General features: G+C 50.3%; 1 protein-coding gene across 2 annotated transcripts; it reads right to left on the reverse strand.

Moving 5' to 3' along the window:
• Window positions 1-4493: 4493 nt before the first annotated feature.
• rnf152 (ring finger protein 152) lies at window positions 4494-18755 on the reverse strand. Of its 2 annotated transcripts, XM_078096210.1 has the most exons (3): window positions 18564-18724; window positions 17608-17692; window positions 4494-6146 (listed from the first exon to the last, which is right to left on the reverse strand). In XM_078096210.1, the coding sequence occupies exon 3, from the start codon at window positions 5967-5969 to the stop codon at window positions 5319-5321; it is 651 nt and encodes a 216-aa protein (XP_077952336.1). In that variant the 5' UTR covers window positions 5970-6146; window positions 17608-17692; window positions 18564-18724; the 3' UTR covers window positions 4494-5318. The 2 variants fall into 2 exon arrangements, with proteins under 2 accessions (XP_077952336.1, XP_077952335.1); XM_078096209.1 differs by lacking the exon at window positions 17608-17692 and having other exon boundaries at window positions 18564-18755.
• Window positions 18756-24596: the final 5841 nt, after the last annotated feature.

The raw sequence follows: 24596 nt of genomic DNA on the forward strand, positions 1-24596 counted from the left end.
CTAATCCTTTCATACATCTGAGCTTCTTCTGGCTGCCCGACGTACCGTAGGACTCTTCTCTGAACAAAAGGGAGAAGAAAAAAACCCATATTGCTTTCATTCACTCCGCTGCACGCCGTCACCCACCACTGGCTCCTACAAATAGTCGTCGCTTCTTTTTTATTCCAGCGCGAGGAAGAGGAGTCTCATCTGCTGCCAGACTTAAACAGACGAAGGCCTCACCGAACGGCTGACACATTACGCCGACACCAGGAAGCAGCTCCTCTGACAAACCCGCCGTTTGATACCCTGGGGATTTACGGCTCCCACGACTTGAATAAAAAATGCGGATGATCAGTCGGTTTGAGTCCTGCGACTCGTCGGATAGGAGAGGAAAATCACCACGTTTGGAGGGTGAAGTCGCTCTATAGAAAGGAGCTGTTAAAAAGTACGCCGGAGCTGCAGAAACTCCAATTAAAGCTGCAAACAGCCGCACAAAGAGGCTGCGGGGGGGGAATGAGAATGAGAATCAGTCTTTGAAGGTGTGTTTTTGTTTTGGCTGCGTGGGAAGAGTTTAGGTGGAGAATCGCTGGTCTCCCAGGTGAGTTACATTCTGTCTAATTATTCCCATCCAGAAAACTAACAGCAACTAACAAAACACCAACGAGTGAAGGAAACAGCCGAAGTAAACAGTGTGTTAAAGCTGCATTCTGTGCAGTGACCAGCAGGGGGCGACTCCTCTGCTCCCATAGACGTCTATGAGGAAATGACTCTACTTCTCTGTAGTGACCAGCAGGGGGCAACTCCTCTGCTCCCATAGACGTCTATGAGGAAATGACTCTACTTCTCTGTAGTGACCAGCAGGGGGCGACTCCTCTGCTCCCATAGACGTCTATGAGGAAATGACTCTACTTCTCTGTAGTGACCAGCAGGGGGCGACTCCTCTGCTCCCATAGACGTCTATGAGGAAATGACTCTACTTCTCTGTAGTGACCAGCAGGGGGCGACTCCTCTGCTCCCATAGACGTCTATGAGGAAATGACTCTACTTCTCTGTAGTGACCAGCAGGGGGCGACTCCTCTGCTCCCATAGACGTCTATGAGGAAATGACTCTACTTCTCTGTAGTGACCAGCAGGGGGCGACTCCTCTGCTCCCATAGACGTCTATGAGGAAATGACTCTACTTCTCTGTAGTGACCAGCAGGGGGCGACTCCTCTGCTCCCATAGACGTCTATGAGGAAATGACTCTACTTCTCTGTAGTGACCAGCAGGCGGCGACTCCTCTGCTCCCATAGACGTCTATGAGGAAATGACTCTACTTCTCTGTAGTGACCAGCAGGCGGCGACTCCTCTGCTCCCATAGACGTCTATGAGGAAATGACTCTACTTCTCTGTAGTGACCAGCAGGGGGCGACTCCTCTGCTCCCATAGACGTCTATGAGGAAATGACTCTACTTCTCTGTAGTGACCAGCAGGGGGCGACTCCTCTGCTCCCATAGACGTCTATGAGGAAATGACTCTACTTCTCTGTAGTGACCAGCAGGGGGCGACTCCTCTGCTCCCATAGACGTCTATGAGGAAATGACTCTACTTCTCTGTAGTGACCAGCAGGGGGCGACTCCTCTGCTCCCATAGACGTCTATGAGGAAATGACTCTACTTCTCTGTAGTGACCAGCAGGCGGCGACTCCTCTGCTCCCATAGACGTCTATGAGGAAATGACTCTACTTCTCTGTAGTGACCAGCAGGCGGCGACTCCTCTGCTCCCATAGACGTCTATGAGGAAATGACTCTACTTCTCTGTAGTGACCAGCAGGGGGCGACTCCTCTGCTCCCATAGACGTCTATGAGGAAATGACTCTACTTCTCTGTAGTGACCAGCAGGGGGCGACTCCTCTGCTCCCATAGACGTCTATGAGGAAATGACTCTACTTCTCTGCAGTGACCAGCAGGGGGCGACTCCTCTGCTCCCATAGACGTCTATGAGGAAATTACTCTACTTCTCTGTAGTGACCAGCAGGGGGCGACTCCTCTGCTCCCATAGACGTCTATGAGGAAATGACTCTACTTCTCTGTAGTGACCAGCAGGGGGCGACTCCTCTGCTCCCATAGACGTCTATGAGGAAATGACTCTACTTCTCTGCAGTGACCAGCAGGGGGCGACTCCTCTGCTCCCATAGACGTCTATGAGGAAATGACTCTACTTCTCTGTAGTGACCAGCAGGGGGCGACTCCTCTGCTCCCATAGACGTCTATGAGGAAATGACTCTACTTCTCTGTAGTGACCAGCAGGGGGCGACTCCTCTGCTCCCATAGACGTCTATGAGGAAATGACTCTCCGTAAACATTGCAAACATGAGTTTATGGTCTCAGTCTCAAGTGGTTGAAAAGGACATTTCAATCTGAGCTTTAGTCACAACGTGTCATTGAATATTCATGTGGGTCCATGATTAAAACACACAACCTTTATTCAAATCAAGCAACTGTGCATCAGAGCAAGAAATCAAGTAATAAGCAGAAAAATGCACTAAATCTTGACATCATTATTCAAGTCCACGCTTCTCTGTGGTCATTGAAACGCGGGAGGCTTGGTTGAGGATGGAGGCGGCTGGTTGATGTGATGCCAAAGAGCTGTGTTTCGCCGCCGCAAAGTCAGCTGCAATTGTTCCCCGGAGAGCGTTAATTACCCCGACCGGCACTAAATCAACAGGTATCTGAGGGGCGAAGAGGTTCCTGGGGGCAAACAAAGAGAGCCTGCTTTGGACGGAGTTCACTCGGCCGTGGATTAATGGACTCTGATAAATCGAGCTGGAGGAATAAGCTACTTCTTCCCAAGTGTTGATCTGCGACTGGACACCGACGTCCAGTCGCAGATCAACACTTAAACAATCCATAAGAGGCCAAATAAAAATGCTGGAGTTCTCGTTGTTCAGATTCAGAGCGACGTTCTTTAATAGTTCACCAAATACAGCGATTGTTTGCGGCGTTATGGAATTTTCTTCTTATTTTATACAAACACAACGGGAGGAAATGACGAGCCTCCTTTTCTCCACCGAGCTGCTACAGTCGTCAACGTGACGTCAGAATTAAAGAGGAGCCAAAAATTAAAAAGGAGATTAATAACAGACGAGAGGAAGGAGATTCTATTAGATCCCCGCAAAATGAAAAAGGTTTGAACAACTCGTTCTACAAACGTTCTGTGACTAAAACGCTGTGGATTCCTTCCGTTTCCTGGGCTCCACCATCACCCAGGACCTCAAGTGGGAGCTGAACATCAGCTCCATCACCGAGAAGCCTCAGCAGAGGTTGTTCTTCCTGAGGCAGCTGAAGAAACTCAACCTGCCAAAGACGATGATGGTGCTCTTCTACACGGCCATCATGGAGTCCATCCTCTGCTCCTCCATCACCGTCCGGTACGCTGCAGCCACAGCCAAGGACAAGTAGATTAAATATCGGTCTTGTTGTCCATTGTCGTACTGTCTGCTGTTACGCACCAACCGCCAAGTCAAATTCCTTGTATGTCTGACATATTTTGGTAATAAATGTTCCTGATTCCCGATTCATTAAGTAACAATAAGGCCACCAATTAAAATGTATAAACCCAGCAATAAAGAACGGATAATTAATACAACTGACGTGGACTTCATCAAGATTTCATGAACAACAATTCGTGCACATTTCTTTAATTGAACTGATGTTTCCCTCTCAGGTGGCGCCAAAACCCCCCCCCCGACTTCAGCCTCAAAGCGCCGACGAGTCAGCGACTTTTTCTTTCTTTCTCCGAGCTAAAAATAATTCAACTCCCAGCTAAGCGGCGCTCACTTCAAAAAAAAAAAAAAAAGAGACTTTCGTCAACGTCTCAAAGCAACAGCCAGTTGGTCCCACGTGAACCAGCTCAGCTGCGCTCGACTCTCATCAAACAGCCTTTGTTGCAGATGTGGCGGCGCTTTCATCACAGGAGATTCCAGCGCAGGAACCCTGGAGCTGCCAAACGTCGCGTTCTGGTTGGAGGGTCTTTTGTTCGGTGGAAGGCAGTGAAATGGTGCCACTGCGGCATTTGAGGAAAGTTCCGTTCTTTTATGGGAGGAAAAAATAAATAAAAGGAGCTCCGTGTTTTTAATTTGATAGTGATCCTCAGTGATGAATTAAATACATCGAGAAATGATTCGTGGGTGAATTAGTAGATACACAGTACGTATTTATTCATAGCATTTTGGTACAGTATATAATTCTCTATATACTTAATACCAAAATTGAACACTTTCTTTCCTTATAACTTCTTAATTAGATTTAAGGACAGAATAACTCAAATCTTAAAACTAACCAGGTAACCAACGTGCAACAAGAGCAAAAGAAAAAGAAAATTACAATCATTCTGTACACGACGAGGCTGCAGACAAATCGCCTCAAAATATAAAAGTGAGTTAAATATAAATCAGTACGAGTTAAAAAATTAAACATCCGTGGAAAAACATACTGTGAAAAAGAAGAATAAATGTTGCCTTACACCTCCATCTTGCTTCAATGGTATTTATTCTGGTTTCATGGGGTTCACAGGCTGTAATGCATTTAGCACCTTGCACAACGTTACATTTTGTTTGTGTGGAGGTCACTTTGTCTGCGTTAGAGGTGCTGATGAAGGAAGCCACTCTTACTGTTCCCACTGCTTCCAATTGATGCTAAGCTAGCAGAGCTAACGCTCGGAAAGAATGCAAATAAGTGTAATTCCCAAAATGTTTCCAAGCTTTTTACCGCCAAATCTTTTCAGGACCAATTCAGACTTTTTCACCTTAATAAAGCAAACGGCTCCCCGTGTTTTCAGTCGAGGCGCGTGACACGATGGCATGAACAACAGTACAACAATCCATGTTTTGTCTCATTTCTGTACAACGATCCTTTCACTAACTACATGGAGCCGCTGCGGCACAAACAAGTTGTGTGAAAAGTTCCCCCGATGATTCAGACGGGATCACTGACGTCCTGCAGTCACCGGCCGAAGTCGACAACAACAAAGGACCAAAAAAACGATGTACTTCTACCCACCGCAGAGCGCACAGGCAATCCAACGGCTGTGATCGTGAGCGAGTAATTCCCAACGCGTTCTTTCAGAGAAAAAGGGGGGAAGGGGAGGAACCGGACGAGAGTTTCAGGGGCGGGAACGAGTGAAGTGGAAGGTTTGCATCTTTATTTCTATCCTAATTTGAAGAAAACGTGACATAATGGCCGCCTGTACATGGCGCGCCTCCCGGGGGGGGGGGGGGGGGGGGGTGGCGTGGGGGCGTAGGGGGGGTAAAGGGGGTGTCTGCAGCCCCTCCCGCCCCCGTCCGTCCCTCCCGCCCTCAGCCGCACGAGATGACCGTGAAGCGCTTGGAGATGCAGGACATGTTGTGCAGCACGATGCCCAGGAGGAAGAGCAGCACGCAGGCCACCAGGATCACCGTGCACACGCCGGACCACGTGGAGCCCTTCCCGCCGCCCGCCCCGCCCACCGGGCCGGCCGCCCTCCTCCTCTCGCCCTCGCCCACCTCCAGGCCCAGCCCCTCCAGGTCCACGGCCAGGCCCAGGTGCTGCCGCTCGGGCACCGTCACCACGGCCACGCCCTTCTGGTGGCCGCCGGGCAGGAAGCGGCACCCCAGCTCCCCGGGGAGCCCCGGCGCCCGCGGCTCCTTGGCGGCGGGGAGCGGCAGCATGTAGCAGCCGTTGCTGGGCAGGCGGATGAAGACGGGCGTGTGCTCGGAGGCGTGGGGGATGGCGATGACCGTCACGACGTCCGGGTCGTCCGGGAGCTGGGAGACGGACAGGCCCGGCGGGAGCCTGGTGACGCTGCGGCACCAGGGACAGCGGATCTCCTTCTGGCTGCTGCGCATCTGGGTCAGGCACACCGAGCAGCACGTGTGCCGGCAGTCCAGCAGCTTGGGGCGCCGGCGGGGGCTGTAGTAGTTGAAGCAGATCTGGCACTCCAGGATGGAGTCCTGGGACAGAGTATCCATTTTCCTTTCTCTTCTTCTAAAGATGGGGAGACGAGCAAGTGGCCCGACGTCGAGGAAACACACCGTCCACCAACGTCCACGACTTCACAGCAAGGCCTGAGGTCGCGGCTCCGAGGTCGCAGCTCTGAGGACACAGCTCCGAGGTCACAGCTCCGAGGCGGCAGCGTGGTCGTCCATCTGCAACAGGAGACAATGCATAGTTGAGACAATGAGGGAAGTTTCGATATCCTACAGATCTCCCCACACCCGCAGTTATTCTATGCTATGAGAATTGTTTATTCTTTGTCAGATATCAAGCGAGTCAATCACACACAAGAAGCGTAGCAGCCTCCCCGGTACCTGGAAATGTTCGTCAAACAAAAGGTATAGAAAGGTAAAGTGTGCACGCTCTGTATTTAAAGAAGCTAAACGGTGCATGATGGCGTGGAGCGATACCAGGGAGCCGAGGGTTGAGGGTGAATCGACGCGCCGCGGATGTCAGACCCGTCACCGTGAGCGGCTCACGTCCTTTACAGCTGCCGCCCACGGAGGTCGAGTTGACGCAACCCTTCGCCTCTCTATTGGCGTTAAGCACGGGTCGCCCTCTTAACCGCCTCCTCCAGGCCACAGGCAACTATTTCTTCCTCCTCCCACTCCGCTCTTGCATAATCACGTCTACCACGCCCGACCCACAGCGGACGCCCGGATAGTTTATTTATTATAGTTTATTAAATATTTCAAAAATCACACTCATCAAGCAACAGATAAAAATAAATGAATTGCCGAATTGTACGAGTCTGAAGAAGATTATTAGAGCCGAGTGTCCCTGCAGGGCCTCGACTGCTGGCGCGACGGATGGAGACACAGAGGGATAGAAAATGAGCACTGATCTCCCTGCAACGGCGCACAACAAGGCCCTTTTATCAAAATACAAGATCTCAGGCAATTAAAGTGGTCACGGCGCCCCGTGGAGACACCGACAGATAACAGCAGGAGCGCCGGGAGCAGTTCGTCCCGTCTGGAGCCCTTTACTTTGGTTCGTTTTGGACGAGGGAGGATGATCACGTTCGACTGCCCTCGGGACGAGGAAATCACACGGAGAATCTTCTTATCGAACCCAGAATCCTTCTGAAAGCGCTTCATCGATCGTTCAATATGTCGAGATGCCCTTGACCGTATCTTCAGCTCTTCCTAAGGTAATGCCCCTTATTATCCAAAAGGGTCTTTAAGCTGCATTCTGTGTGGTGACCAGCAGGGGGCGACTCCTCTGCTCCCATAGACGTCTATGAGGAAATGACTCTACTTCTCTGTAGTGACCAGCAGGGGGCGACTCCTCTGCTCCCATAGACGTCTATGAGGAAATGACTCTACTTCTCTGTAGTGACCAGCAGGGGGCGACTCCTCTGCTCCCATAGACGTCTATGAGGAAATGACTCTACTTCTCTGTAGTGACCAGCAGGGGGCGACTCCTCTGCTCCCATAGACGTCTATGAGGAAATGACTCTACTTCTCTGTAGTGACCAGCAGGGGATGCTTTAGGGCGGGGCTTACTGCTGATTGACATGTTGTTACCACGGTGTTGCGTGTATCTTTCAGCTGTCACCCGAAACGTTGTGACCAGCGTTCGGGTGCAGTTAGCTCCGCCCTCTTTCAGAAAGTGGCCCGAACCAAGACGACGCATCCAGGTGAAAACAGGAAGTGACCTCAATCTCTTTCCTCCTGCCACCTGCTGACCTGGTTTCTGCGAGCCGCCATCGAGTCAAAGGCGAGGGGGGAGAAGGGGGGCGGGGGGGGCGGGAAGAAAAATCCTGGTGGAGAAGAAGTGAGGAGAGCGAAATAGGAGCCGAGGAGCAGAGCGGCCCTTGAGGGGGCGAGACGGCCCCGGGTATTACCCAATCCCCCCCCCCCCCCGGATAAGGCTTAGCTTTGATCTGACATAAATGCTTTGTGGCTCAATATTCCCACACATCCAAAAGCTTTTCCTCTCCTGCTCTGCATCAATTCTTCACAGTTTCCTCTTTTCATTTCAACTTCTATCATCACTCCCCCACAGCCGCACGTAGAATAAAGCTGCACGATTGTCAAATCATCACAGCGGCATTTCCAACAATCGAACCGGGCTGATTTTGTGCAAAATGCACAAAACCCCGGAAATAAAGTTAGATGAGTATTTCCTTTCCCTCAGAATGAGCAACAAAAGTTTGAACGCCTTTAAAGATTTCCAAAATAGTCCAAGTTGACAGTTTGTTTTTTCAGGTTTAATCTATATTAAAAGTAAAGAGAAGTAAATAATAAAAAGTCAGTAAGTATAGAACGTAAGAAAGCAGTGGTTTTCTGTCGCATTGATTGACTGCAGCTCTACTCGGCACAAAGTGCGTCGGCATCATAAATCTGTTTATTTACAGTTTCCGCTTCGCTGCTCAAACGGAAACGATGAAAACGCAAACTTCCGAGGTCAAACTCTCTCTAAACCGGAAGAAAATAGCACGTCCGCTCTCGAGGGGGAGGGGCGGCCTCGACCCATCGATACGATTGATCGGCTGAACCCGGCCGTAACCAGGGCGACCGGTTTGTGACCTCGTTTCTATCACACGCAGAAACACGACAACAGGCGACGCTGAGCGGCTTTGAATCGCGGCGATCCTCGAGAGCAACGTGCGGCCTATGATTGATGCTCGCTATCCTCGCTTTAATAATAACAATAAAGATAGTAACACACACACACACACACACACACACACGTTCCCTCAGGGCCTCCACACACAATCGGCCTGAGGAGGAAGTGCACTTGTCCTCGCAGACTGAGGTTAAAAATAACCACTGCAGCCAGAAAAAAGGTGTGAATCTGCGAGTTGGTGTGAAGCCGTGAAAAACGTCAACGAGTCGATGACGTCACCGCCCATGTGACGCGTCTACGCGCCGGGGAGTGATGAGGCAACGGCACGCGGCCCGAACATTCCACTGGACGACATGCTGAGGCGGCATCTGCATCCAGATGTTCGCGCGATTCGGGTGAGACGACGCAGCGGCTGAAGTCGCCAACGCGTAACTCCGGAACTCATCAATTCCAACCCTCGACTGCATGAACGTCCTTGGCTGAAGGTTACAGAGTGTGTAGGAACCACGGGGGGTGTGAGGGTGCCGCTAAACGCCCGCGTTCGGGGAAATGATTACGGATTGTGCTTTTAGTTGTGGGTTAGAGGTCTGAAAGCAACGACTGTAACCGATTTTAATTAATAACGGAGTGGTGGCGAGCGAATCGACGCCCGCCGGCATAATGTCCTCGTTACAGGCCCACCGCCGAGGTCTCTCGCAGGGTTCTATGTTCCCGGCAAGGTCTCCCAAAGTCAGACGTTGGAACCCGCCGACAGCTCGCCCCCTCCTGACGGCACTGCGAGGACCCGATGTACCGAACGCCTCGTCCTCCAGCAGCATCCAACCCAACGGAAAACTCACTCTTTGTCTAAATATATCTATGCACGCTCAGGGTCCCCGTCTGCAGATCCCGACGAAGATCCCGGGGACCTGAAGATGAAGGCGAACTTCAAACGGCGCTGAGACTTTTAATCGAGCTGCTCGTGGCGACGGTGCGAATGGAGATTATTTCAAATCCAAAATAAGAAGATCAACAATCCTGACGAATTAAACCAACTTCGCCTGGAAACGTCTGTCCTCCTCCAGCTGTGGATTCACCGGGTAGGTTGAGGTGAAAGGTCGGAGGTCGTGCGCTGCTGATGCCAACATTTCATTTGATCAATTAAAACAGTGGAATTAAAACTGGGCTTGAGATTCAGGACCTTTTGGCCGTTTGTCCCCCGGCGATGGACGAGGCTCCACTGCTCCACTTAACAAGCGATCAATGTGTTTGTGAGCTTCTTCTCTCTGCTGAATCCTCCTTTCAGCCCAATACTTCACACGCTCGCACAGCTGTTGCTGGAGAAGTTTTTAATGAACACAATTTTAATAATTTTTCCTTTTTATATTGTACATTTCTCAGCAAATAACCGCTTTAAAGCGACACCACACACTGTGTGTTAAATACTGCAGTCCGTCAGCTTCTACGCTTTGGTTTCTCTCCTCACACGCCGTTTGCTCTTCGCCTTCTGCTGTTTATCAGAATAATTCAATGTAAACGACGCATGAAGTCCTTTGTGCTCGTCGCCAGAGTAAACAAAAGACGACGTCGGCAACAAGGCGCCGCGTCACGTGATGCTGGACTTCAGGCACCAGCAGCTTCCTTTGGGGAGAAATGAAGAAAAGCCTTTTGGAGGAACGTCGACTTCCCAAGAAGAAGAACGAGCTGCGAGCCGGCGCCCCTCTGAAGGGGGCGCGACCTCGCCATGCTGGAAGCGCCACGTGGACGCGGCCACATCAAAGCCACGCACGCACACGCGCACACGCACAAAAATACGTGCGGCCCAGAGGCCAGTTAGTCGTCAGCTTACAAGCAGGAACACGGGTACACACTCGCAGCATCGACGCACACTTCTGATAATGGGGCCTGTTGAGGAGGCTGCGGATGGGAGGATGAATCTCAGGGCCGTGTGTGTCTGTGTGTGTGCGTGCGTGTGTGTGTGTCAGTGAACGCAAAGGCGAGGCAGATAAAGGAGCTTTAGAAAGACACCTTGCAGTAAATCGCTGTGGCAATTTGTCAGGATTAAAGCTGCAGGGTGGCAGCTGTTGTGCGGCGCGCGCCTGTTGTGTGCGTTTGTGTGTCGCAGCGTCAGGTGTTTTTCTTTATCTCAAGGTTGTGTCTCTTTCTAATACGGCCGCACCTCAACAAATGTTGTTCCGTCAGTTGTCACGTCTACGTCTTTGCTGATTGACTCGTTGGTGCATTAATACAGTCATGAAATGTGTCGATGTCCATGTTCCTCCCACTGGAGTTTTCATTTTCCAAAAGAAATAAATTAAAATGGTCAAAAGGTATTATTTTAGTTTTAAACATAAAGGTAATGAAACTTTGTCACTGCTGTCGACTCGGGTGAAATGGATCGTATCGATGGCGTTGGATTCACCCACTGGGAAAAGAGAGCGTTTGGTGTTTTGATGGTGAAAAGTAACTTTAAATCGTGAAAACTGCACAATTTAAACTCCTGTCGGGCTGATTGAATCGGACTTGTTTCTATGACTGAGATGTCTGCAGAGGACTGAATTGTTGTCTGACTACATGTTCTTATGGTTGGAGACAAGTTGGCTTTTCTCTTCTTCATCCCACTTTTAGAAACGTCATCGTGGGTGAAAGAAGGATTTCTCGTGCAGAATCGGGAGGAAATGAGACCCAGAAGCGAGTGTCTGTGTATCCACATGAGCCGGGTGACGCCCTCCAACCTGCACCGACATCAAACGCACCCCGTCACCGAGGAACCGGAGATCACCTCGCTCTCCGTCTCCAGCACCACCTTCTCCTGGAGCACCGTCTCCCTCTGAACCTCCCCCCCGAGCAAGGAGGCGTCATGGCGGTGGATAACAACACGCGTGTGGCCGACATCGAAGAGACGCCCCAGATAAAGGACGCGTGTCCTTCCTGCGGGAGTCAGGACACACGTTGTGCAAAAAGCATCTTTTTTGATCGATGGAAGAAACGTACGGACACATTTCGGCTGAAAGAGGCTCACGTTTGGTGCCGCCTCGGCTTGATTGACAGCTGTCAATCAGCCTCCTGGGCGTTTGCCTCTCCGCTGAGCCTGAAGCAGCTGACAGAAGTCGCCGCAGTCGACTGAGGTCTGCGCCGCGACAAAAAGACGCCCACGTCACATTGTTCACGATGTGATTTGATTTCACACACCTGCAAAAGCGTTGCTCGCTGGCAGCAGCGCAGGTGTGGGCGGACTGCGGAGAGCTAACGAGCTAACAAGCTAACGAGCTCCGCCGGGGCGAGAAAGAAGAAAAAGGGGAGCGTGCAAACAAAAGACGCAGTCAATGGGAGGCGAAGCGCCGTCAATGAGGAGAAACGCGCCGTCCAGAGGTCCACATCTGTGTGTCGCCAGGCCGCGTCTCAATCCACGGGCCGGCAGACGAGCTGGACGGCGGGAGGGAGGAGCGCCAATTTAAAAAAATGCAAAATGGGAGTGTTGGAAATATCTCCCACGTACGATACGGAGGCCAAAGGTGAATCATCTCACAGAACATTCGTCGGTTCCTCTAGAAAACGAACTCTGAGGCAACAAAGCGGCTTTCAACGCGAGCGGGAGAAACTCTCCCCGTAGACGTCTATGGGGGCGTGTGTGGGTGAGTGGGGAGCACGGTCGTCCTCCAATCAGAGGGTTGTCGGTTCGATCCCAGGCCCCGCTATTCCTCATGTCGATGTGTCCTTGGGCAAGACACTTAACCCAGCATTGCTCCTGTAGCTGCAACTACAGCGTGTGGATGTTAGTTACTGATGGCAGGTGTCACTGTGTGTGGTTCTCCTGTCATCAGTGTATGAATGGGTGTGAATGGGTGAATGATGTCATGTAGTGTTAAAGCGCTTTGAGTGGTCAGAAGACTAGAAAAGCGCTATACAAGTACAGGCCATTTACCATTTACCATTTACAACTTCTCGACTTGATTCATTCCCTCAGTAAACGTTGTAAACATGAGTTTATGGTCTCAATCTCTAGTTTCAGGTCTTCTTCAACACAGCATGAAGTTCATTTAGTAGATGGAGGTCCACGTAGAGTCAAGCAGACCACAAAGCAGGCGATCTATCTGATCTAATCGACCAACAGAGCTTTAAAAATGACTTTCTTTTCCCCTGAAACGGGTGGGAGGGGGGTTTGGTTCCGTGCTTCCACTCGAGGAGCGGACAGATCACGGGGAGGAAGCGGCGCTGCGGGATCGGTGACCGGTGACCAGAATGTGACCGTTTCTATGCGTCGTATAATCGTGTAAACGTTCATATAGATAAACATCTGCACACATTCATCCCCCATGTGAACGTAGATCCACAGAGGAGCTCGACAGGCACCAAAGAAGACACCTGTGGGACCCCCTGTTGCCATGGCCACCGAGAACAGAGGACAGCGCAGTCGGTGTAGCGGCATTGTTAGCGGCTGGGGGGGTGTTGAGCGCTTCCTAAACTAATTATTCCCGAGGAAACTGCTGAGACAGGTTCCTAAATGACATCAACCTGAGAGCGAATTACAGGCCGACTCGGAGCGCAATAACTAATCAAACGCCCTCTGCCCCGCCCGTCTCCGCCTCCTCCTCCGCCTCCTCCTCCTCCTCCTCCTCCTCCTCCTCCTCCTCCTCCTCCTCCTCCTCCTCTGTCCCACTCCATCATCGGCTGGCTCATTTGTATCGGGCTCTTCGTTCCCAGGAGAGACGGAGATAAATGTCAAGACGAGGAAGACGTGGCTCATGTTTCCTCCCTGGCCTCTTCTTCTTCTTCCTCTTCCTCCTCTCGGTCTGTCGCTCCCTCCATTCTTTATTTTGCCCCCCGTCTCCGTCTCCCCCCCGTTCCCACTTTTCTATCCTGTCATCTACATTGTGAGGATCCGTCGGCTTTCTGTCGGAGCCTCGTGGAATCGGAGCAGGATGAGAGGCGGAGGCGCCAAATGAATCACCAGGAACTCCGAACTGTCTGTCGGCGTTCAAAGGGAAGAAAGTTCACGTTTCATGAAGCTTTCAGTCTGAAAAAGTTTGTTTTAGCTGGATGCTGAATTTATGATACTTTAAAAAAGGTGTCACAAGGAATAACACCGATTTTAAAAAGGTTTTAATGATCAACAACGCGACGGACTCGTCAAATACCTTTGACCAAACACCTTGATACGTGATATAATGTGGATATAATAACAAAGGGTGCAACCACGACCCCCCCCTCATTTGGAGCTCGTTGCCGTGGTTACATTAAGCACATCCCTCCTCTGGCCTGCAGACAGAAGCTGTAGCAGCTCTAAAAAGTGGAGGTCACCCTGGAAAACAAATGAAATGCATTTCACGAAAACCTCCCGCATCAGGGAACACAAGCGTATTAACAACCCTCCGGCCCCCCAGGTCCTGAAATATTAAAATAAATACACAGTATACCTGCTCTGCTAGAGAGGATCACAGCGGGGGGGTCAACGGAGCGCTGACGTCATCGATTAGCTGACCAGGCCTTTTAAAGACCCTGAGAACTTCTAAACCATCTCTATCCATTAAAGAAGATAAAGAAATGTCTTTTCTAAATTAGGTCAAATGAATAAAATCCTAAAGATTCCCGCCTCACTTCGTTTAACTTAATGCCCAGAAAAAAAGAAAAAAAGAGGTCAAGACAAGAAGAGAAAACAATATATTAATACGTAACAAACGAGCCGCTGCTTCCTCTCCGCGTGGAGGCTGCGTCCCGTCGCCGCGATGAATTATGAAGGCGCGACGCAGACGGACCCAGATGTTTGAATAAAAAGGGAAAGTGGGTCAGGTGTCTGGCGGAGGCCGAGCGCACGCCGAGGGAGCAGATGGAGCGGAACCACCACCTGCAACCCCACCGGTTCCTCATCCCTGCCCTCATTGGTTGATTACAGCGTGAGAAGAAAGGGGTCCATCCTCTGGGAAAGGTCAGGAGGTCAGGGGCGGAGCCGCGTCACCCGAGTGCCCAACAAGTGCTCAGGCCACCGGATCACCGTGCTAATCGACCATGAAGAAAACACCCGCCTCTAAGGCTTCACGCCCGCTTTCATGACCGCAGCGAGTGTGTGATTCTGGAAAATAACGTCTCACGTGAGACCGACTGGTCCGCCCGTTTGAGCCGCGTCTCTACGAGCCGGCGGAGCAGAACCGACACCGGCAGCCGGCGAGGCGTCTGAGAGGAGCCGACACCTTCGCCTTGGGAGCCCGGACGTGGCGTTTCGACGCGCTCGCCGCCTGCAGGCGGATCCCTAATGGAGGAAACATCGGCGGGTGTGGATGACAAACAGCGGAGCGGCTGGTGGGCATGAAGAATGCATTGTGCCTAAAAACTACTTTGAATTCCGTCACGGAGGGTGGACGGAAGCGTCAGCGGGGGGACATCGGTTCCCCTGCACGCCGTCCCTCCTTCCAGATACGGCGGCTAAACAAGCGCGGCCCGTAGAAAAAACAACTGGAAAGGCCAACAAGTGCGTTTAATGACACGTCCCGTGATGCGTGCGGTAACCTTGGAGGTCTAAGGCCGCCAGTTACTTCTATCATCGTCCCTCAGTAGCCGCTTTAAAACCTCATCTCCCATTTATTTATTTCTTTTATGGCAAATTAGATTTAGCCGAGCACGGCGGCGCCGTATTTCAGCCTCCTTCAGATGAGGAGGACCCCCCGCTGGCACATGTGGAGACCTTCCCTCATTACAGAAGGTCAACGCAGGCACACGACTCTCCGTCGCTCCCAGGGGGGGTCATGTGACATTTATTTTACCATGAATAAAAAAAGCACGGAGACACGAGGGAGGAGAAGGTCTCTGGGAAGATATACGTCAACACACACGGGGAGAAGATTACTTGCTTTTCATACACGTATTATTGACACAAGCGATGTTTCCCACCTGGGCAGATAAAACACCTGAATACGAGAACTCGATCTTTCAGTTGAACTCAGGTTAAGGTTGCGTTGAGCTGCAATGCGTTGAGGGTAAATACAATAAAGATGATTATAAGTAGAGACGTACACATGACTTCCCACCAGATGCTGAGGTCACGGTTCAGATAAGTTCTAATATACGAAAGTGTTCCCGCTGGTGGAGCAGATATCCTCCTGGGGGGGGGGGGGTGCGAGTGTTAATAGCTGCACTGTGGACGAGAGCCAGCAGACTTTCTTCAGGTAGCGCGGACGCCAGCAAGCCCGAAGCGAGCGTGCAAGCGCTCCCCATCACTTCCTGTTTATGCGGTTGGAACCAGGCCACTTCCTCCTGGGGGGCCTTGATCTCTACACAGAGTCTCGTGCTGCAGATAAAGCCGTTGTGAAATAAATCTAAAGGACACAAATTGCGCTAAAAAATCCCGTGAATTAGCCACCTGACTCCCAGGATGCACTTGGGCGGCGTGCAAATGAAGCGGAGGGGAACAGCAGCGAGGGAGGGGATGAGGGGGGAAAGTAGAATACAAAGTGGGAAATGATTCAGGGAGACGCCCATCCGAGGCCGGCGTGCGGAGACGTTGATCTGGTTAATGAACATCTCGCCGTGTTGATTTGTGCCGACTCGGCCGGTTGCAGAACGGGGGGCAGTTTGGGGGTCAATGGACTCGATTAGCGCGTTAGCATGTTAAGCAATCTGATATTAGCATTTAGCTTGGCGTGAGTGAGTGCTGAGCTTATCCTTCTACTTCTAGAACGGAGAGCTTGAATATCTCGTGCAAACACCAAGAACGAGTCAAAACCCGTGAAGGAATTAAACATTGAAAAAATAGAAAGAAAAAAAAACCTCCCAGCATCGTATTTCAAACTTCTGCTAAAGTAAAGCTTTGGTGTTTAGCTTCATTCCCTCTGATCTAAAGCAAGTAAACGGCGTCATGCAACAGCTGAGGCTTCTTCCAAGAGACGGCATGAAAATGAAAGCAGGGGAATTAACGCGTGCTCTTGATTGCGTTCTGATCATGTGTGTTTGTGTTTATTTGGTGAAAGTCAGTTCCAGCCGTATGAGACTGTAGAGCCGCTCGCTCCGGGTTGTCGCCCTTCTGGTTCCCACCAGATGTTGAAGCTGGCTGCAGGTATTTGATCCCATGAAGTTTGTTGCAGAAACAGGAAGTATAAAAAAAACCCACACAGGAGGTCATTAAATAACTGGGACATCGCCGAGGTTTCATCCTCCTGGGAAACAGGAATTCAACCATTGTTTCGGTGCTTAACGAACCGCAAATCCTTCCTTCCTTCGTGATATTTTGACCAGGCCTGAAAAGTCCTCCGATGCAAAGCGCCCCATGAATCTTGTTCAGATCAAATCAACTGATGTGAAGGGAGACGACGTTTTGGTCTTTAGACTTTTGTTCTCACATTGTTCTACGCTCTGAAAACAAGGAGCACAATGCGCCTCACGCAGCCCGAATCCACCAGATAAAAACACACATTCTACGCCCGCAAATAACGCACGTCATCGTCAGCGTGAGACCAAAGAGAGGAAGTGGTTTCTACGGGGCAGGAAGCGGCTCACACAGCCGTGAAGGTTTACCGGCTGAACCAACGAGGAATCACACGGACATAAACTCTCACTCCGACGCTGTAATCCTGCAGGCAATTAAGTTAGCCGAGATTAAGCGAAGGTTGAAACGCTTCCTAAATGTCGGATGGAGTCCGGCAGCAGCGAATGTAAAGCAGGGGGGGGGATTACAGGGATTCTTTCATTCACGTTGGAAGACGAGGATTTATATGCACAGCAATGAGAAAACTGCAGAGCAGCTCTGCAGAACCGGACCGAACTTTAAATGTAGATTACAGGGATTCCTCCTCATTCGGCCCTTCATTGCATTTCGCATAAGTGAAAGAAGCGTCTCTTTTCCTGAAGCAGAACACGGATGCCGAGCGCTCCTCTATTCAGACACACACACACACACACACACACACACACAGGAGGGAGGGAGGGGGAGACAAACCACTCACCATCACACTTCTCTCTCCAGGGAGACACGTTTTTGATGAAAGCATCTTTAAATTGGACACCACGCACAGCCGTTAGTAAAGGAAGCGCGTCTCCAAAGACACACAAAAACACACAATAACACACTCCTGCCTTTAAGGATGAAGAGGAGGTGCAAATCTGGATCTTTGCAAACAATCACTGGAACAATGGGCGAAGATGACATCAGACCCCCCCACTGTTGGGAAGAGATAACAACACAAAGCCCGGCTGTTAGCGACCAACAAAAGCAACACGTCGATCCACATGTTGGTGAGAGGAAAACAAACTCAAATGTTTCAAGTCCCGTGGAAACATTTTGAAAAAGCAGATGCAGGACGTCTCATGTCGCCAAATCATCGCTACACCGCACAGTGAACAACACATCTGGACACATAGTGGAAGCGACATCTGGACACCCGGTGAAGCGACATCTGGACACATAGTGAACGCTACATCTGGACACATAGTGAAGCGACATCTGGACACGTAGTGAAGCAACATCTGGACACACAGTGAACGCTACATCTGGACACATAGTGAACGCTACATCTGGACACATAGTGAACCATACATCTGGACAAACAGTGAACGCTACATCTGGACACACAGTGAAGCGACATCTGGACACACAGTGAAGCGACATCTGGACACACAGTGAACGCGACATCTGGACACACAGTGAACGCGACATCTGGACACACAGTGAACGCGACATCTGGACACACAGTGAAGCGACATCTGGACACACAGTGAAGCGACATCTGGACACATAGTGAAGCGACATCTGGACACATAGTGAACGCTACATATGGACACATAGTGAACGCTACATCTGGACACATAGTGAACGCTACATCTGGACACATAGTGAACGCTACATCTGGACACATAGTGAACGATACCTGGACGCACGGCGGACTCCGACGCGCGTGCAGAAGCGTGCAGACAAAGCCCGACCGAGAGAGACGCGGCTCACGCGCCGATCGAAGGAAGAAAGAGAGAAAAACACACCGGAAAGAACTTTGGTGGCGTTTCTCCTTCAGCAGAAGGAGGAACGTGCTGCTCACCTTCTGTTAGTTCCTCGTCGGATGGCGGCGGAGCTCCCCGCGCGTGTCCGCCTGTCTGCTCCTCCCGGGTCTTTGATCGGGGTGGTGTAGGTGGAGGAGGTGGAGGAGGAGGAGGTGTAGGCGGAGGTTGGTGCGCGCTTCGCCTTGTTTCAGTGGGCGGCTCGCTGTGTTCCTCCTATGATTCAACCCCAAGCGAAAAACACAGAAAAGCCCCCCTCCTTTCTCCCCCCTCCCCCTCTCTCTCTCTCTCCTCCTCCCCCTCTCTCTCTCTCTCTCTCCCTATTTGGGGGAGGAGACGCCTTCTCGCTGTAGGAGGAGGGGAAGAAATGTGCACATCACAGGCTTCAGGTGACGCTGAGGATGGGACCGTGTCACTGCCGGGGGGAGGGGGGGTTGTGGGTGGTGTGGAGGGGGGGGGGGGGGTGAGGGGGGCACTGGACTATCGTGACATTGGGTTGAAGACAATAAACCCCGCCCCCCCCCCACCTGTGGTTGGTTAGAACACACCTATCCTTGGTTAAACAGCGTCATCGGTGTTTAAAACGCACCTCTGGTTGGTTATTTTTCTGCCCCCCTCTGGTCTCCACAGGAAGCCCCTTCTTGTCCCCTTCTTGTCCCCATGGACACCCGTTGGTCCTCTGGTTGCCCACATTTCTTACCCGTCAAACCGATTGTCCCTGTGAGCTCCACTGGGACCGAAGCACCGTGTCCGAACACACTGCCTTTCCCCCGAGGCCTCACAGGGGTCAAAGGGCGCCGCGTTTTATTAGCAGCCCACAAATAAAACCCTCAGCACGACCAGCGGACATATTTATTGCATCTTTCTAGATAAAGAAAGATATAAAAACATGAGCTCCTTTTCAGGAGTCCAATGTTTTATAACATACATCTACGCAAGGAGGATCAATAAATACCCTAAATGATTCCTTCTTCAACTCCAGCTTCAACTACCAGAAGAATTATGAAGTGGTTGAAATGAAGAAATTAAGAGTTTTCAACAAATCGCGTAGATTTGTCAATTATATTCCTTTAAATTATTATTCTTTTAATTCATTTCCTTAGAAAACCTTTGTTTTTCTCTTTAAAAGAGAAGTTAACTTTACCAGTAACAGACAAACACGCGCAAATCCATCTGGTGACACTGTTGAACATCCATTCAAAGGGCGACACGTTTGGACATAAACTACGTTAAAATTCAAACCCAACGCAGAAACAAAGGGATGTTACTCAAAATAAGAGACTCGAACACTGCATCTTTCCTCAAAGGACAATAGAAATCACGAAGATCATGAAGCATCGATTCCGCTGCGACGATCCGGTTTCCCCGCCATCAGCGTGTGATTAAATGTGTCGAGCAGAGCGATTAGAATCAGGACGATTCTGCTCGGCAGGAAAGTCACCGCGACGTGGGCGGAGATGGCTCACCGTTTTCTGGGGGTTCAATTATTAAGGAGAACCCTGAGGACGCATTCAACAAGATGCTATATTTATATATGTGTGTGTGTGTGTGTGTGTGTGTGTGTGTGTGTGTGTGTTTGAATATCTTAGACCCCCCCTGGGCTGCAGGACTCGGTCCCTCTGGAGTCCACTGGCAGTATCGCTGCAGCGAAAGTGCAATTTGCTTTAATTATCGAGGATAATTAATTTAAATCTGTGAGGCATTGAGGCGGCGAAATGGCAACTGCATGACCCCCCCCCCTCCCAAAACCCCCCTACCTTGGAGCCCCCCTCACTCCTGTCGCTCCTCCAGGCACCCACCGTTTGGAGGGGTGAGGGGGGGTGAAACCTACTGATGGAAACAGATAATCCCCTCTGAAATGCTAATATTGACTTTTTGGGGCCTAAATCTGGCACTGCACAGAGCCCCCCCCCCCCTCTCCTCCCCGCTGCTTCTTTCCTGGGGGGTCAAAGTGAACTTTTAGCTCAGGTAAGTGCCGCACGTTTTCTCCCCTCGCTGCCCAGCGGGAAACTGACGAATTGTCTTCTCTGCAAACCACAAAAAAATGAATGAAACAAAATCCGCTTAATTCTTTCGCTCAAGACGAGTGGACGTCCGTCCAAACGCGCGTGTAGATTTAAAAAAGGTTGTTGGCAGCGATCCGACCTTCCAGCGTCTTAATTGGCATTCGGAGGAGACGTTTCTCTCCTTCCTCGACCGACCCGGAGCTCTCCATCGTCGATCAATAACTCTGATCCGACAGCTATTAGCTGTTAGCTATTAGCTTCTCTTTGACCTCACAGCTAAGTCGGCCGAGCACGCCACCCTCACGTGGACTCTGAACTCCGTCTGAGGGATCAGGTGTGATCCATAAGAGCGTCAGGTGATCTAGGAGTCTCTAGGATCTCCAAAGTGTTAGCGGTTAGCGGTTAGCGGGTTTTTAGAAACCAGGCATCTGAGCTTGTGAATAATTAGATCAGTGATCAGACAAAGACAGACAGACTGTCGACGCGCATCCCGTCAATCAAAGGCCTTTCCCCGCGGCAGTCAACCTGGATCGGCCCTTTCTTCCCACAATGCACCTCCCGTCGTCGCCCCGTGTGATTGAGCGAAAAACCCAGAGAGCGCACGTTCCCGCAAAGCGCAAACTAGGTCAGCTGTCGAAAGACGAAAGCCGGAGCACTTTTTACAGCACAAAGCAGCAGCCACCTGGTACCACTTCAGGCCGTAAAAGGAGCGTAATTGTCGGGGGAGGGGGGGGGTGAAAGGGGCCTTCTTCTTCTTCTGCCCAATTTCTCCTGCTGGGATCAGGGCCCCCCCCATCTCATCTTGCATTGGAGCCTCTAATTGCCTCGTTGCTCCGGTCTGGCTGATGCGCAGTGACAAGCCGCCTGCTAAAAGAAGTGATGTGTTCTCCGAGCGGAGCTTTGTCTCTCGTATGGTTTCCCTCCCGCAACCCCCCCAATTCCCCCCCCGCCGCCCGTCGCCCGCCCGCCTCGCCCACATACTTGTGTCTCTAGTTTAATGTAAAGTATGCGGCCCGTGGGTGTGTAATGCGTGTCGAGTGGAGAGAGAGAGCTCGCCTGTTTACGGGAAAACTGGCAGGAAACAAACAAAGCCGAGCTGTTTGTGTTGAGAAGCTGTGAGATGTTTGGCTTGTCGTCGTGTTGATTCCACTCGGATGAGCTCATGAGTTTGGGAAGGAACGACGAAAAGCTCTCTGTTGTCTCTATAATGGATTAGCTCAGTGTGGAAAAGAGTTTTAGAAAACTAATTTAAAAACTCAAATTCACGTCAATAGAACAATAGAATCCATTTCAATTGTTTACACAAAAGCTCAATATCATGTTAGAAAAGTCAATAATATCGTTATAAATGAACATTGTTAAGAACATTCATGTCTGTGACATTTAATTAGTTTATCACTGTGAATCTTCCCCAGTTGTTTACAACAGAACGACGACCTTTTCTCACATGATCTCATCTTGTGTTTGTTTGTTTTCTGCGGATCGAAGTTTGTACAACCAGACCGAAAAGTCACGCACTGGTGCAGCGTGAGAACAACACACTGAGAAGGTGATGATGATGTCACACGGGGTCGTAGCCAATGGCGAGGACTCGTGGACGGGTTGTTTCCAGGTATCTGGAGGGTTTAATTACATCAAGTTGCTACTTTTGTTATTGTATTTGCGTGACTCTGAATTGTGTAACTGTGTAATGAAAGACACCAGCCACCTTGATGAGGACATTTACATTTTAAGCATTTTGGCGGCCGCGCTGAGTGAGTCCAGAGGACGGAGGCTTGTCTTTCGATGTGAGCTCACGCTGGTGTTTGGGATTGTTGTTTTTAGACTAGAAGCCATAACACGTTTTGAGCGCTTTGTGTCTTCGTACTGATGACGTCAGATGTTCAGGTCGAGTTCATGAACGTCGAGCGTTATTCCCAATGAGAGCCACTCAAGCACGTTTTACACGGTACAAACAGACGCAAAACTATTTTTTTAAATAACAACAAGGAGACACAAAGCAACGAGAAAGAGATACACAAGAACTTTAAAGAAGTCTAAACAAATACTGAAATAGATACAAAATAACATAAAGAGACACAAACTACTAAAAAGATACAAAATAGCACAAAGACTCAAAATACTAAAATAGATACAAAATAACACAAAGAGACTCAAACTCCTGAAATAGATACAAAATAACATTAAGAGACTCAAACTATTGAAATAGATACAAAATAACATAAAGAGACTCAAAATACTAAAATAGATACAAAATAACACAGAGACACAAAACAACTTTAAGAGACTCCAACTACTAAGAGAGAGAACTAAAATAACTGCAGAGACCCACAAGTGTTTTCCAGACCCTCAGTGATCCGGATCTGCGGTTCTGCGGCTCACATCCACCCGTCTCCACCCGTCTCCACCCACAAAGCACCTCTCTCCAGGAAGACGGACAAGGAATGGCTGCTGATGGAATTGTAGCTGATGCGTCTCTGGCCTCAGCCGCTATCGCCCAATCAAATCCCCCTTTCAACCTGGGCTCGATGAGGAGGCGATAGGAGTTAAGGTGACCTCGTTCTGAATGCGGCCTGCGAGGCCGTATAATTGGATACACTCCGACGTGAGATCGAGTTTATCGCGGGCAATAAAAGAAGACGATTTTTTTAAGCGTTGCTCTCCTTTCTGAATGGGAGCAATCGCTCGACAGGAGCCCATGAGCAACAACCCGTTCCTGTGGTTGTGTGGACGTCTATAAGAAAACGACTTCTCTCTGGATTCATTCCCTCAGTAAACATTGTAAACATGAGTTCATGGTCTCAAGCTTTAGTTTCAAGTCTCCTTCAATACAGCGTGACGTTCATTTAGTGAATTATGGTCCATTTAGAGTCAAACAGACCATAAAGCAGGGGATTCTTTAGGGCGGGGCTTACTGTGATTGACAGGTCTCTCACGTATATATATGTCTCCGACACTCTTTCAAATTCCAAATGGGGAGACTTCCATCGGCTGGTTGCAGAAACAACACGGCGGCGGCGGCGGCCACAATCCAAGATGGCGACAGCAAACTCGCCGAACAGAAGACCAATGAAGTCCACTTCTTCATAAGTGCGTTACTCACTCAACAGGAAGTGGGGAAAGGTGAATCTCAGACTCTTAGAATCGCAGATACAACGACCTCTTCTGGCTTTGTTATTCGCTGCCGTTTCAAACGACGCCTTTGAGTTAGATCTCCACTGTTTTGCCGCGTTGCCCCAGCAACCGTGATGTAAACCGCCAGGTTCTTCTTCGTCTTTGAAGCCAACGAGTTCAGAGCACATTCCAGTTGGTCCGATCAAGCGTGCTCCTTCTCTTCGTGGTTGGAACACGGAGCTTCTTTCCACATTGGAAGAAAAGTTGAATGAATATTTCTCACACATTTAAAGCCAGCGTCCGTCTGTGGTTCACTTCATTCGCCATTTTGGGTAAAACGCCCTGAAGGGAACGACAGCAGGAGTCACTATAAGACGTCCTTCCAGAAAAGACACGACACCTTTGTGTCCCGCCAAATCTCTTATCTCGCCCGCTCTCTGTGTCTAAGAATCGCAGAGCTCTCTCTCTCTCTGCCCCAGGCAGTGGGGTGATCGACTTGGGGGGGTGGGGGGGGCTTCATGTCAGCTGAGTATGAAATGAAGGTCCATCCATCCATCCATCGTCAAACCGCTTATCCTGCACACAGGGTCGCGGGGGGGCTGGAGTCCATCCCAGCCAACTTCAGGCGATAGACAGGGTACATCCTGGATTGGTCGCCAGCCAATCGCAGGGCAACACAGAGACATACAACCATTCACACTCACATTCACACAACTACGGACAATTTAAAGTCCCCAATTAACCTGATCCCCAGAGCATGTCTTTGGACTGTGGGAGGAAGCCGGAGAACCCGGAGAGAACCCACGCAGACACAGGGAGAACATGCAGACTCCACACAGAAAGGCCACTGGGCGGAATCGAACCCAGGACCTTCTTGCTGTGAGGCGACAGTGCTAACCACCACGCCACCGTGCCGCCCATCTGAAATGAAGGTATAAGAGGAAATATTAACAT

Source organism: Gasterosteus aculeatus, chromosome 21 (assembly GCF_964276395.1).
Source record: "Gasterosteus aculeatus chromosome 21, fGasAcu3.hap1.1, whole genome shotgun sequence".
Taxonomy (NCBI): Eukaryota; Metazoa; Chordata; class Actinopteri; order Perciformes; family Gasterosteidae; genus Gasterosteus; species Gasterosteus aculeatus.

Coding starts and splice junctions, on each gene's coding strand:
- rnf152 (XM_078096209.1), bottom strand. CDS start 5,969: ATGGATACTCTGTCCCAGGACTCCATCCTGGAGTGCCAGATCTGCTTC.